The sequence below is a fragment of the Vipera berus genome, assembly GCF_964194415.1.
Source record: "Vipera berus genome assembly, chromosome: 2".
Lineage (NCBI taxonomy): Eukaryota > Metazoa > Chordata > Lepidosauria > Squamata > Viperidae > Vipera > Vipera berus.
In genome coordinates this window covers 283,524,969-283,539,350 of record NC_138203.1, presented here as the reverse complement: position 1 = coordinate 283,539,350, position 14,382 = coordinate 283,524,969, and the positions used below count along the sequence as shown (strand labels likewise).

At 49.2% G+C, this 14,382-nt stretch overlaps 1 protein-coding gene across 1 annotated transcript in view; it reads left to right on the top strand.

Moving 5' to 3' along the window:
* LOC308661233 (class I histocompatibility antigen, F10 alpha chain-like) overlaps positions 1–14,382 on the top strand; it is a 60,700-nt gene that overhangs the window by 29,970 nt on the left and 16,348 nt on the right. The window contains exon 3 of the mRNA XM_081316137.1: positions 856–1,131. Coding sequence (XP_081172263.1) covers positions 856–1,131 — 276 coding nt within the window. The remainder of the gene's footprint in view (positions 1–855; positions 1,132–14,382) is intronic.

Sequence of the window (14,382 nt, the reverse complement as noted above, 5' to 3'; positions counted from 1 at the left end):
ACCGGTCAGTTTAGTTCAGCTGTACTTACAAATGGTTTTCCCTTGAATGTTTCTGGCGTCCTTCCTCACTCTCAAGCCCAACCAGAAGTAGAAGCATTCTTCCAAACATTTGTTTTGCCTTTTAAATTCCAGAATCTGGTCGCTTGAAGTCAAAACATCTTCTCCAGAGCCTTACAGAGCCTGTAAAATTCGAATTCATTTCAAAGTTCACTAACCCTTCGGGTGTCCTGATAAGACTGGGCCGCTTGCTACCATTGCTAAAGAAAATATTCCTTTGTGGCCTTTCAAGACTTCATTCCCATATTGCATTAAGCCATGGTTTGTTTCCGGGTAGCCAAAAGAGGGAACCACCCCTTGTCACTTGGTGCTATTTGTCAACATACGCTGAGAGTTACAGTCGCAGGGATCCCTGCGTGCTTCTTTGCGGATATACTGGATCCTCTCTGAGTCCACGAGATTCTCAGTCGTTCTTTGCAGCCGCAGATTCAGGCAAATGTTCCCTCTCTGGGATCCCTTCCTTTCCCCACAAGAGTCTCCCCAACAGAGGAACGGCAGAAGGAAAGATGGAGGAGGCTCCGTCCCTCCGTATCTTCGGCGACTCCTTTTCTCGGTCTCCCTCGGGATCCTCCGCTGGCTTTTCCAGCTTCCCTTTTCCTGGGGAAGTTCGGGGGCTCCATCCTGGGGGGGAATGGAGGGAGGGAGGTCGAGGGAGGCGAGAAGGGCAGGGAGTGATAGGGGCTTTCTGTCCCTTGAACTCTGGAGGGAGGAAATGGGGGAACTCAAAAGTCCTTGCAGGGAAGGGGATCTGTGTCTCTCTTGAGGACTCCCCAAACCATCATCTTGCCCCTATTTCAGGCCTTCACACATGGCAGAGGATAGACGGCTGTGAGCTCCGGGCTGATGGGAGCAAAGGAGGGTTTGAACATCATGGCTACGACGGGAGGACCTTCGTCACCTTTGACAAGGAGACCCTCACCTGGGTGGCTCCCGACCCCCAGGCCCGGATCACCCAGAGAAAATGGGACGCTATTCCAGGATATAATCAGAAAAGGAAGGCCTACCTGGAGGAATTCTGCATTGAGTGGCTGGAGAAGTACCTGTCCTACGGGAAGGAGACGCTGCTCAAGACAGGTGACCTTCTGGATGCTGGCTGGACTTTCCTCCTTTATGGCTGGATCTCTTGTGCACATTTGGCCCCTTTGGGTCCCTTGTCTAGAGGCTGGTTGCCCAGGACGGAATCCTCCCCCTCTCCATGACACAGGAAGCCCTGTTTGGCTCCCCTTGCCAGGCTGCCCTTCAATGAAGCAGGAAACGCAGCCTCTGCCTGGCGGGTGTCTGGGTGGATCAGGCAGGAGAAGCACTTGGGGGTGTCCTCTTCACGGTCCACAATGAGGCAACAGGAACACTTGGGGTTCTTCAGTGAAACCCCCTCATTAGAAAACTGTAGTCAAGTGTGAGGGGCACCCTTAATTTCCCCCCATTAACTCTCCTTTCCCCCACTTCCCACAGGGGGCTCCCTCCCTGCCCTATACCTGATGGTGCACCTCTCATCCCCATCTCTAGTGGGCGCCCTGTCTACCCTTTAAGATGACATTATAAGTGCCCCCAAGGGACGCGGTGGCTCAGTGGGTTAGGACACTGAGCTTGTCGATCAGATGGTCGGCAGTTTGGCAGGTCAAATCCCGAGTGCCACGTGAGCGCCTGTTACTTGTCCCAGCTTCTGCCAACCTAGCAGTTCGAAAGCACGTAAAAATGCAAGTAGAAAAATAGGGACCACTATGGCGGGAAGGTAACAGTGTTCCGTGCGCCTTTGGCGTCTAGTCATGCCGGCCACATGACCACAGAGACATCCTCGGACAAACGCTGGCTCTTCGGCTTTGAAACGGAGATGAGCACCGGCCCCTAGAGTCGGAAACGACTAGCACGCATGTGCGGGGGAACCTTTACCTTTTACCTTTAATGTTAAAAAAATAAGGGATATTCACACACATTAGCTATATTATATATGTAATATGTGGCCCAAAGCAAATTTCTCTTCACTCAATCCTGCCGAGGCAAACCCAAAGTTTCGACACGCCCCTTTTCAACCATTTTGTGAGAATTTAATCAGCATTTGAGCATCTTCTCCTGATTCAAAAGTTCTAGCAATGTTATTTAATTATTGGACCCCCCTATGACTGGCCAGCTCACACAAGGGGTCTGGACCAACACAATAAAAATATCAATAGACGAACAGGAGACAATAAATACAAGACGCAAAAGAAAAATGAGCACCGATCAGCCAGACATTCATGGGACAATGTCGTATGAAAGGAGACACACGAATCTTGAGCAGCTGTGTTTTTTATTGGTTAACATTCACTCATATATATATATGTCTTAAACAATAGCTTTAGCGGTTAAACATTAGCAGTTTACATGCCATCCCGAAACTGGTTGTTTTTCCTTATTGGTTGCTTATCCCTTTCAATAAATACAAGGATTAATATATGATCCAGTTTCCTGCATTCCATAAGCTTATCTTTCTAATTTAAGATCTTGTTTTTCGCATGTGATCTCAAGCGCACTTTGTACACTTCCTCTGAAGTCCCTATCTGAGGTTTGCCATCCAAGACAGGAACATACAGAACGTGTACTTCAAGATGGACTCAGAAAACATGCCTACAGGACAAGAAACTCAGTGGTTAGGCACAGAGCCAGGTTTTGATGGCCTTCCGAAAGGTTTAAGAGGAGGGGGATCTGCAAGAGGGCTTAGCAAGGGTCAGCCATGAGAGACAAGGGTGCTTCTGAGGCCATATTTCAAGCAGAGGATTCCAGTCCTCAGTGAGAGACGATATCACAAAAGAGCCTTGTCTTGTGCCATGTAGGATATTTTATACCATGTAATGAGGAAGTGGAGAAGCAATCAGAGGAGAAAACTCAAGAGCGCTGGCTGCAAATAAAGCAACTCTGAAAGAAGTGAATTTGGTCATCTAGGATCTTCAGGGATAGGCAACCTTGGCTCTTTTATGACTCGTGGACTTCAACTCCCAGAATTCCTGAGCCAGCCATGCTGAGGGGAAAGAGAGGTTTCCAAGCTGAGCCACACTGGCTCAGGAATTCTGGGAGTTGAAGTCCACCAGTCATAAAAAGAGCCAAAGTTGCCTACCCCTGGCCTAGGCCGCTTTATGACTCGTGGACTTCAACTCCCAGAATTCCTGAGCCGGTCATGCTGAGGGGAAAGAGAGGTTTCCAAGCTGAGCCACGCTGGCTCAGGAATTCTGGGAGTTGAAGTCCACGAGTCATAAAAGAGCCAAGGTTAGGCGCTCCTTTTCAATCAAATCTGGCGAGGGGAAATATCTGGTCTTTTTTTTTTTTAAAGAAATCAAGAAGTTACAACGGAACTTTGATGGTTGCGGAGCTGTAGGGGAAGGAGTGGCTGACTAAATTTGGTACTCATAATAATAATAAGAATCATAACCAGAGGAGTGATTTATTAGTTTAAGTCCAAAGATTTCCCCAGAAGAACCACCGAAGGAGAGAGCAGCCATCGTGGTTTATTTTGGAAAAACTGAAAGAGTTTCAAGCTTTCTAAACATTCATGACTTCACCAGAGAATAAATGGAAATAGGAAATTAATGTACTGTATTTGTTACCTCAGACCCTTTCTCCTAGAAAGTCGTGTCTTTGCCTTGAGGATGCAGCAAAAGAACTTTGCTTCATCTGGAGCAAAGATCACTTGAGGTTTCTCACTTGGGACATAGATTCATAGGGTTGGGAGGACCTCAGAGGTCCTCTAGTCCAACCCTCTGCTCAAAGCAGGAGACCTTACACCAGACATGTCAAACACAAGGCCCGGGGGCCAGATCCGGCCCACGAAGTGCTTTCATGCAGCCCGCGAAGCCATCCTGGAAACAGTGAGGGAACGGCCCCCACTGCCTTGGCCCTGGCCCAGAGATCCTCCTTCTGCCAGAGACCCTCAGATCTGTCCCACTCCTGCCCAGGCCCTCATAGGGACCCTTGATGCGAACGATGTAGAGCTGGCCACGCCCACCCAGTAGGCCATACGCACTCTAGCCATGCCCACCCAGTAGGCCACGCCCACCCTGGCCATACCCACCCGGCCCCCTGAGGGCAACCGCAATGCTGATGCGGCCCTCAATGAAATTGAGTTTGACACCCCTGCCTTACACCATCCCGGTCAAATGGTTGCCCAGTCTATTTTTGAAAAACTCCAGTGATTTAATAATAATAATAATAATAATAATAATAATAATAATAATAATAATAATAACAACAACAACAACAACAACAACTATTATTATTATTATTATTATTATTATTATTATTATTATTATTATTTGGAAGGGACCTTGGAGGTCATCTAGTCCAACCCCCTGCTCAGGCAGGAAACCCTATACCATTTCAGGCAAATGGCTGTCCAGTCTCTTCTTAAAAACTTCCAGTGTTGGAGCATTCACCACTTCTGGAGGCAGCACTCACCACTCCAGGAGGGAAAAATATAACATTGACGAATTGTTCTCACTGTCAGAAAATTTTTCCTAGGTTGGATCTCTTTTTAACAAGCTTCCACCCCGCTTATTTCTTCTCCTGCCCTCTGGGGCTTTGGAGAAATAAGTGGATCCCCTCTTCTCTGTGACAGCCCCTTAAGTACAGGAACGAAGAGAAATCGGATCGATCCGGGCTAACCCGAAATGAACGCTGTCTCACTTTTGTACACTACCACGCTTGCGCGGGGAAACGCCATTTACCTTGAACAAAAGGAGTCAGGCACCTGGATGCAAATGAAGTCACGACACCTAACGCATTGATGGCACGTAACGATTGGGGCGCGGTGGCTCAGTGGGTTAGGACGCTGAGCTTGTTTAACAGAAGGTCGGCAGTTTGGCGGGTCGAATCCTGAGTGCCGCGTAACAGAGTGAGCGCCTGTTACTCGTCCCAGCTTCTGCCAACCTAGCAATTCGAAAGCACGTAAAAATTGCAAGTAGAAAAATAGGGACCACTACGGTGGGAAGGTAACAGCATTCCGTGCACCTTTGGCGTCTAGTCATGCCAGCCACATTGAGGCAGGCCATAAGGAAAGATACAAAGAATACATATGAATCCTGTATGTCATAAATGTGAGGTAGGACACAAAAGTGAGGCATAAAGAAAAATGCGTGTATTAGTTAGGAGAATAACAAGGAAATGGAAAATGTCAAACCACACATTCACCCAGGGACACCTTTAATATAGCTGACACAGAATTCAGTTGCAGCTAACCACATGTGTCTCGCTTATAGCTAACCACAGGCATAGCACAGGAAACTTAGACACTAGGAAGACACCTGTGACCATTGTTAGAAGCAAGGTTGCACGATATTTAGCTAGAATTTCGCACTGCAAAGGGGGGGGGGCTAGGGATGAGCTAGAAGGGGGGCTTAGAATCCATGTAACCAATCAGAATTCGTAAGTTACATTTCCGTGTTCTGTGACTTTTGAAGACTATAAATGTACTTGCTCGTTCCCTGGAAAGTTGTTCAGCCGTTGCCTTTGCTTTCTAATCTGAACCTTTTGCGGGCAAAATAAAACAAACTTCTTTTGATTCCGAGGTCTGAGTCTCTTAATTCTGCAACAACAAGACCACGGAGAAGTCCTCGGACAAGCGCCGGCTCTTCGGCTTTGAAACGGAGATGAGCACCGGCCCCTAGAGTCGGAAACCACTAGCACACACGTGTGGGGGAACTTTTACCTTTTTAACGATTGTTTTAACCATTTAAAAGCCATCAAGCCACTCCCTTGTCCCCTTGCTTGTCTCGTGCTGTTGCAATTGGGCACGACGTGTGTTTGTGTGTGTGTGTGTGTCTGTGTCCTCAAACTTGGCCCTTTTAGGACTGGTGGACTTCAACTCCCAGAATTCCTCAGCCAGGGTACGCTTTCCCTGACCTTGATGTTCTCTCTGTCGATGTGGCGACGGGTGTGTGTGGGTGTGTGTGTGTGTGTGTGTGTGTCTGTCTGTCTGTCTGTGTTTCCCCTGACTTTGATGTTCTCTCTCTGTCGATGTGGCGACGGGTGTGTGTGTGTGTGTGTCTGTCTGTCTGTGTTTCCCCTGACCTTGATGTTCTCTCTCTGTCGATGTGGCGACGGCTGTGTGTGTGTGTGTGTCTGTCTGTCTGTGTTTCCCCTGACCTTGATGTTCTCTCTCTGTCGATGTGGCGACGTGTGTGTGTGTGTGTGTGTGTGTGTCTGTCTGTCTGTCTGTCTGTGTTTCCCCTGACCTTGATGTTCTCTCTCTGTCGATGTGGCGACGGGTGTGTGTGTGTGTGTGTCTGTCTGTCTGTGTTTCCCCTGACCTTGATGTTCTCTCTCTGTCGATGTGGCGACGGCTGTGTGTGTGTGTGTGTCTGTCTGTCTGTGTTTCCCCTGACCTTGATGTTCTCTCTCTGTCGATGTGGCGACGTGTGTGTGTGTGTGTGTGTGTGTGTGTGTCTGTCTGTCTGTCTGTGTTTCCCCTGACCTTGATGTTCTCTCTCTGTCGATGTGGCGACGGGTGTGTGTGTGTGTGTGTGTGTGTGTGTCTGTCTGTCTGTCTGTCTGTCTGTCTGTCTGTCTGTGTTTCCCCTGACCTTGATGTTCTCTCTCTGTCCATGCGGCCCAGGACGGCATTGGCTTTTTTTTGTCAGCTCCACCTGATCCCCGGCTGTGAGGGGCTCTGGAGGGGGGTCTCCCCTCCCCCTCCCCTGCTTCCCTCCCCCCAGGCCCAGATAACCCTCCCTCTTTTCCCAGCCCCCCCCATTTCCGCCCCTCCCCCCCCCAAGAAGCGGAATGCCTGGAAGGGGATTTCCTGACGGAACTTTCGCTTTCCTTTCCACGCCTGTCCAGCCGGTTGCGCCTGGAGGTCTGCCTAGCAACAATGACCGAGATACGGATACCTTTTTTTCCTACTGGTTGAGTTTGGCCAATCAGCAGCTTTCGCTCTGGTTTGTTGCGTGGTTGATCTCAGCCAAAGCGCGTTTTTCTCTGCCTGCGACTTCAGGAGAGGGGAGCGCAGGTCGTGTGGATCGTGGCTGGGATGGCTCTGCGCTGTCTGTCGCTCCTGGTGTGGGTGGGGGTCGCCTTGCGGGAGAGCTGCCTCGGTGAGTCCCTCTTGGGGGGGGCGTGGGGGGTTCCGCCCCCTTTTTCTGCTGGTGGGGATCCATCCAGGGAATCTCTCTTCTCTTCTCTTCTCTTCTCTTCTCTTCTCTCCCCCCCCCCCAATATTATTCCCAGGAAAAGAATTTTGATTCGGTCCTCTTTCTAATCCGTTGCCCCTTCCCCTCTGGCCCCTCTCAGAAGGGACCCCCAAAAGGGTGGAAGGGACTCTGCTGCTGCCTCTCACCCCCACCCCCAGGGAGACCCCCTCTGCGGGCAGAACAAGGGCCGTCCCTCCAGATCTCAGTCAAGTCTACCTGGGCGCCCCCCCCCCCGAGCGCAGTTCTTTCATTTCCCCCAAAGTGGAGGTTGTGGGAAAGCGACCTTTGCAGGGATCGGGTCGGTTCACGAACTTCCTGGCTTCCTTCGTACAACCCCTCCGCCTGGGTCGCCTCTGTCCTGCCTTTGGCCGGGGCTCGGTGGCTCTTTGTGGCTTCTGGGTGCTGGGAGGACCCGGCTGGTTTCTCGACTCGCTTCCGTGTATTGGCCTAGGGCGGAGGCTGGTGCAATGGAGCGATCGGGATAAGGCTGCCGTGTGAACGCAGAAAGGGGCAAGAGTATATACAGAGAAGCGCTCCTTGAACGATCTTCCTAAAGGTCCCTCCTTCTTGATTGTCACTTTCTCCTCGATCTTGCCCCCCCACCCCCCACCATTCCCAACTGCCTTCCTAAGGCCCCACCCAGTATCCCCTGGGCTTTTTTTTCTAGGACAGGCAGGGCTTCTCCTTCCATTTTAGAAGTCACCAAGGTGGGAGGCTTTGCACAACTAAAAATATTTAAAATTTATTATTCTTTGTAATAGGAAAGGGGTGGTTGGGTTGTTCCTAGTTGTTTGTTCCGAGAAACTATCAGTGAAGTTTCTTAGCATGGGCCAGTTTGCAGAATCAAAATAATAATAATAATAATAATAATAATAATAATAATAATAATAATAATAATAATAATAATAATAATAATAATAATAATAATAATAATAATAATAATGTTGGAAGGGACCTTGGAGGTCATCTAGTCCAACCCCCTGCTCAGGCAGGAAACCCTATACCATTTCAGACAAATGGCTAGCCAGTCTCTTCTTAAAAACTTCCAGTGTTGGAGCATTCACCACCTCTGGAGGCAGGTTGTTCCACTGGTTAATTGTTCTAACTGTCAGGGAGTTTCTCCTTAGTTCTAGGTTGCTTCTCTCCTTGACTGGTTTCCATCCGTGTTGCTTCTTGTTTAAAAGGCTGTCCTGGGAATGCAGCAGGAGAAGAGTCTGGAGAGAAACACTCCTTGAATTGTCTTCCCAAAGATCCCCCCTGATTGATTGTCACTTTCCCCTGGATCCCCACCCCCACCTCTTCCTAATCTCCAATATCCCCAGAGCTCTTTTCTAGGACAGGCATGGATTATTCCACCCCAAATCCTCCTCTTTCCATTTCAGGAGCTCCCAGCACGGGAGAGTTTGCAGAATCAAAAATATTTAAAGTTTACTCTTATTCCTTAGTAACCAGATGGGAGGTCTTGGGGTGTCCCTAGTTGTTCTTCAGAGAAACTCTCAGGGCAGCAGCCTTTCCAAAGGCATTTCCAAAACTCTCAGGATCTGAAGGATCAGATAGTCTGGGCTGGAGGCGGAAGGAGAGAAGCTCCTCTGGATGGACGGAGAGCCTGAACTGAAGGGCTTGCTTGGACACAGACAGGCCCAAACTGACCAGCCTTTTCTGACCTGAGGAGGATTCGTGATTGTGAGGACGCCCAAGCTGTGTTACATTCACACGTTTCTCCTCTCAGGCAGATTCAGACTCCCTCACTGCTCAGCCCCAGGAGGGGAAGAAGCGGGTTCTGGATCACAGAGGGTCCGATCCCCCCCCTCCTTCTGTCGGAGAAAAGCTCTGATCTGTTTGGATTCTGAAACCTGGGATTGCAGGGCAGAGCAGGAAGGAGGTTGAGGCTTTTGCCTTGGGACTGGGAATCGCTGGGAGACCAGACTGGAGGGACTGGGCAATGGGACTATTTATTTATCTGGGCTTTGGTGGTCCTGCCTTTTTCTGTGCAGACCCAGATTGTGCCCAAATAAGTGCTGGACCCCAAGAATGGACCCCCAAGAAGCAGCCTTTGACATCTTCCAGCTTAAGTGATTTCCCAGGAGTATCTTAGTTTTTTATTCTTTTAACCCACTTACAGCCTGTTGTTCTCCTGTTCAGTGGGTAGCCCTGGAGTCTCTTCCCTGTTTGTATTTTGACAATTAAAACTAAATAGTGACTTAATGTGATTTTTTTTAAAAAAAATCATTGTTACTAAAATTTGGCATAGTTTATGTCTTGCGACATGGTTTATGTCTTGTGATTTCAGGAGTTTGCATTGTAGTGTATGGTTATTTAAAGTGTCCTCTGGCATAAAAAAAATAAAATCTGAGAGTATGATCCAATCAAGAAACTCAGACAGAGGCTTCCATAAACAGTTCTTTAATCAGCCGAGTGAAGCAGCTGGGTGTATTTCCTCCACTTGCAGGCAGCAGCATGAAAAAGGAAAGCCACAGCCCTTGTTTGCACAAAGCTTTCTTTTATAGTGTTATTTTAACCAATCAACTGTCAACACCACTTTCTCCTTATCTCTCTGTACGTGCTGTTCTCGCCTTGGGCTAATGGAGGTTTCTGCACAAATGGAGGTTTCTGCACAAGCGTAGTATACAAAAGCAAAACAGCTTCGCTTTGATTTCTCTAAATCCCCTTCATTCCTCCCTTTTAATTTATTACTTGGTAACCAATGAACTAAGGGATGCGGTGGCTCAGTGGGTTAGGACGCTGAGCTTGTCGATCAGAAGGTCGGCAGTTTGGCGGGTCGAATCCCGAGTGCCGCGTAACAGAGTGAGCGCCTGTTACTCGTCCCAGCTTCTGCCAACCTAGCAGTTCGAAAGCACGTAAAAATGCAAGTAGAAAAATAGGGACCACTATGGTGGGAAGGTAACAGCGTTCCGTGAGCCTTTGGCTTCTAGTCATGCCGGCCACATGACCACGGAGATGTCGTCGGACAAGCACTGGCTCTTCGGCTTTGAAACGGAGATGAGCACCGGCCCCTAGAGTCGGAAACGACTAGCACGCATGTGCGGGGGAACCTTTACCTTTACCTTTAACCAATGAACTATATTCCTTTGGTATTGCAGTGAGAGTCAGGACTTTGGCTGGCTTATGGGGTTAGTCACTCCTTACAGAGGATGCTATGACCGTCATTCCCGAGATGGTAGACATAATTGTTCTTTAGATAACAGGAATCAAACATGGCAAAACCAGAAGACACCCCCCCCAAGTTAATACAATCAGAAAAACCTGTTGTTGTTAGTTGCAAAGTTGTGTCCAACCCATCGCGACCCCATGGACAACGTTCTCCAGGCCTCCCTGTCTTCTACCATCTTCTGGAGTCCATTTAAGCTCACGCCTACCGCTTCAGTGACTCCATCCAGCTACCTCATTCTCTGTCGTCCCCTTCTTCTATTGCCCTCAATCTTTCCCAGCATTAGGCTCTTCTCCAGTGAGTCCTTCCTTCTCATTAGGTGGCCAAAGTATTTGAGTTTCAACTTCAGGATCTGGCTTTCTAAAAGAACAGTCAGGGTTGATCTCCTCTAGGACTGACCGGTTTGATTGCCTTGCAGTCCAAGGGACTCACAGGAGTCTTCTCCAGCACCACAGTTCAGAGGCCTCAATTCTTTGGTGCTCAGCCTCTCAGAAAAACTACCCTTCGCCAATCACCAAAGATCTCTCCAAACCAGCTTGTGTCCGTGACACCTGTCCAGGTTGGAACCGGGACATGTGGTATTTTCCTGATATGATCAGTGATCTCCTCAATTGCTTTTCCCTGGTCATCAGTCTGGAGGCAACAGTTTGTCCAACTGAACTTTCCACAAATGCCTCCTTCTTTTGCTAGTAAATAATCCAAAGCCAGGCAGTGTTGATACACTGCTGTACGTAATTGGGTGTTGGTTTTAGCAAGCAAATTTAAAGCCAAGGCTGTCTCGTTTGTAATTATTTCTAATACAGCTTGCAGTCTAATAATTCTATTAAGCATATAAACAGGAGTTCCATACCCACACATTCCATCTTCTGCCCAGGTTGCAGGTACGTACACCTGTATAATCCTTTCTGGGGACCATTCTTCTTTGTTCCATGTCTTTTGACTTGCTATTTGGAATGTGTTATGATTTGTCAGTGGCAGACCTTGCTTTTGTTTATACCTAATCACATAAAAAACTAGTCTTTCCCTTTGATAGGGAATAAAAAGAAACTGGGTTTGGGGCTTTGTCTTACTGAAGAATATCACGGGTGAATTGCTGGAAGGTTGCTCAAGCAGGGAAGCTGGCTAACGGCTCCCAGCTTCTCAGACAACCCGTCTCCAGCGCCGCTATTGGCTGCCTCTAGGGCGGCGATAGGTTGCTTTAAAGCTATTGGCCGCCACCTAGAAGCCAGGGTATAAATTGCTGCATTCACAGCCCTGTTTCTCAGTTCAGTTCCAAGAAGAAGAAGAAGAAGAAGAAGAAGAAGAAGAAGAAGAAGAAGAAGAAGAAGAAGAAGAAGAAGAAGAAGAAGAAGAAGAAGAAGAAGAAGAAGAAGAAGAAGAAGAAGAAGAAGAAGAAGAAGAAGAAGAAGAAGAAGAAGAAGAAGAAGAAGAAGAAGAAGAAGAAGAAGAAGAAGAAGAAGAAGAAGAAGAAGAAAGTTGGAAGGGACCTAGTCCAACCCCCTGCTAAGGCAGGAAACCCTATACCATTTCAGACAAATGGCTGTCCAGTCTCTTCTTAAAAACTTCCAGTGTTGGAGCATTCACCACTTCTGGAGGCAGGTTGTTCCACTGGTTAATTGTTCTCACTGTCAAGAAGTTTCTCCTTAGTTCTAGGTTGCTTCTCTCCTTGACTAGTTTCCATCCCTTGCTTCTTGTTTAAAAGGCTGTCCTGGGAATGCAGCAGGAGAAGAGTCTGGAGAGAAATGCTCCTTGAATTGTCTTCCCAAAGATCCCCCCTGATTGATTGATTGTCACTTTCCCCTGGATCCCCACCCCCACCTCGTCCTAATCTCTCCTTGACTAGTTTCCATCCGTTGCTTCTTGTCCTGCTTTCAGGTGCTTTGGAGAATAGCTTGGCTCCCTCTTCTTTGTGGCAGCCCCTGAGATATTGGAACCAAATAAAGAATGATTCTTGCTGAACTCAGCTCGCCTCGTCTCGTCAATCAAGCAACGAACCCATGATCCCACAGAGCCACGCTTCTTTCTGTGGGGCCAGTGCAGCCTCCTTGGGGCAGAAAATGAGCAATTGCAGAAGTGGGGGTTGATGGAGGCCTTGCTGAAAAGGGGGAGGAGGCACAGTTGGAGGGGAGCACATAACGTTTGGGGATCCCGCTCTCTCTCTCTGGTCCTGCTTTCCCTTCCCTTCCTCTCTCTCCCCCAACCTCTGTGTCCTCCAACCCTTCAGGTACTCCAGAAGATGCTGTTTGGTCTCTCGGTGGCTCCCTTTTTCTACCGTTTGCTTCCCCCCCCCTTCCATCATTTCCCCCTTCCACCTCTGCCCTGCCCAGGTCTTCTTTTTTTTCTTCCTTCCAAAACTGGAAAAGGGGGCCTGCTGTGGCCCATAGTATCAAGGTCCCCAAGCAGAAGTCCCCTAACTCTGCCTCTTTGGGTCTCTTCCAGGCGCCTCCTCACACTCCCTGAAGTATTTCTACAACTCCATCTCGGAGTCCAGTCAGGTGAAGCCCCATTTCGTCTCTCTGGGGTACGTGGATGATCAACTCTTCAACTACTACGACAGCAACAGCCGGAGGTTCCAGCCTCGAGTCTCCTGGATGGAGGGGAAGGAGGGCCCCCAGTACTGGGAGAGATGCACCCAGTTCAATCGTGGCGAAGAGGAGTTGTTCAGAGATAGCCTGGAGGTTCTGAGGACTCTCTACAATCATAGCGGTGAGTGATGGGTCAGGCGGCTCCTCCTGCCTCCCCAGGAACCAGACGGGGGGGGGGGGAGAAAGGGGAAAGGTTGCTTCCACACATTTTAAAAAGGTTTTTTTAAAAAATAATAATAATGTGTTTATTCCTTTTTTAAAATCAGCACAAACTTGTCCTTCTCTCCGTAGCCGATGTTTTCTGCCGATTGCAGTTAGGATGCGGAGATGGATATAAACTTAGAGAAAGAGAGACCAAAATCTCCCCTCACCCCCCCCCATGAAAGTTGGGGGTGTGTGTTCCTGGCCTTGGTGGACCTCCTGCTGTGGGGGAGGAAGGGAATCCCAGGTCTCTCCCCTCCCAGGAAAAAAAAACCCAGGTGGATCCTAAGGAGATCCTGGTGAAAGCAGGCCCGCATCCTTCCGTCTATTTCCATTCTAGAGAAATGAGGAATCAAGTGCAGATCCACCTGGGGGGGACTAGCTACCTTTCCTTCACCTCCTTTTAGGAGGGACGAGGGGGGCCCAAACGCCAGGAGCTTCTCTTGCTCCTCCAGGTGGAAGGAGAGGCCAGGAGGCCAAATGGGGGGGGGGCTCTTGGAGGGGGGGCACAGGATCACTTCCAGGATCTTCTCAATCTTGTGGAGGGAGGACAAAAAGAAAGAAACCCTCATTTGAGGTTTCTTCCTGAGTAGCTCAGAGCCGTCATGGCTTCCCATCCTTGGTCCCTCAGGCTGGACTCCTGCGCTGCCCTCTTGGTGGGGCTGCCCTGGAGGGGGGAGGCCTTCTTCTGCAGCCCCCCCCTGTTCTGCCATCTTTGGGGCACAAGATTCACCTTCAAGGGACCTGATTTAGGGGAGAGATTGCAAGCAAATATCTGTGTCACTTTCTCCGCAAACATCCGCCATTTTCTCTCCTTTCATCCCAAGGAGGTGCAGCCCCCCTTCTTCTGCCCTTTCCTTGCCCATCCCCCCCAGGCAGACACCCCAGAGATCTGCCTGTTCTGCTCCTGATCCCCAAGGATCTCCTCAGATCCCTCCATGCCCCCTGCTGGCCTCTCAGGGGAGCAGAGCTGGTCCCAGAGGGCTCCCCCTGGTGGAGAAAGGAGGAAGGAGACCGGCAGAGTGGAGGAGAGCCTCTTTTCCAGGCCAAACAGCCCCAAATGTCCCAAACTTTCTGTTAAGTCGTGGGCTCTTGGGTGCAGGAATGACGACACGAGGCCGAGTACAGGATAACTCATACTTTATTCTTGCTGGAACTGTACTGAAACTTGGGCTGCAGCCAGCCACAATATATAGTCTAGCCCCTAGGCGGCAGC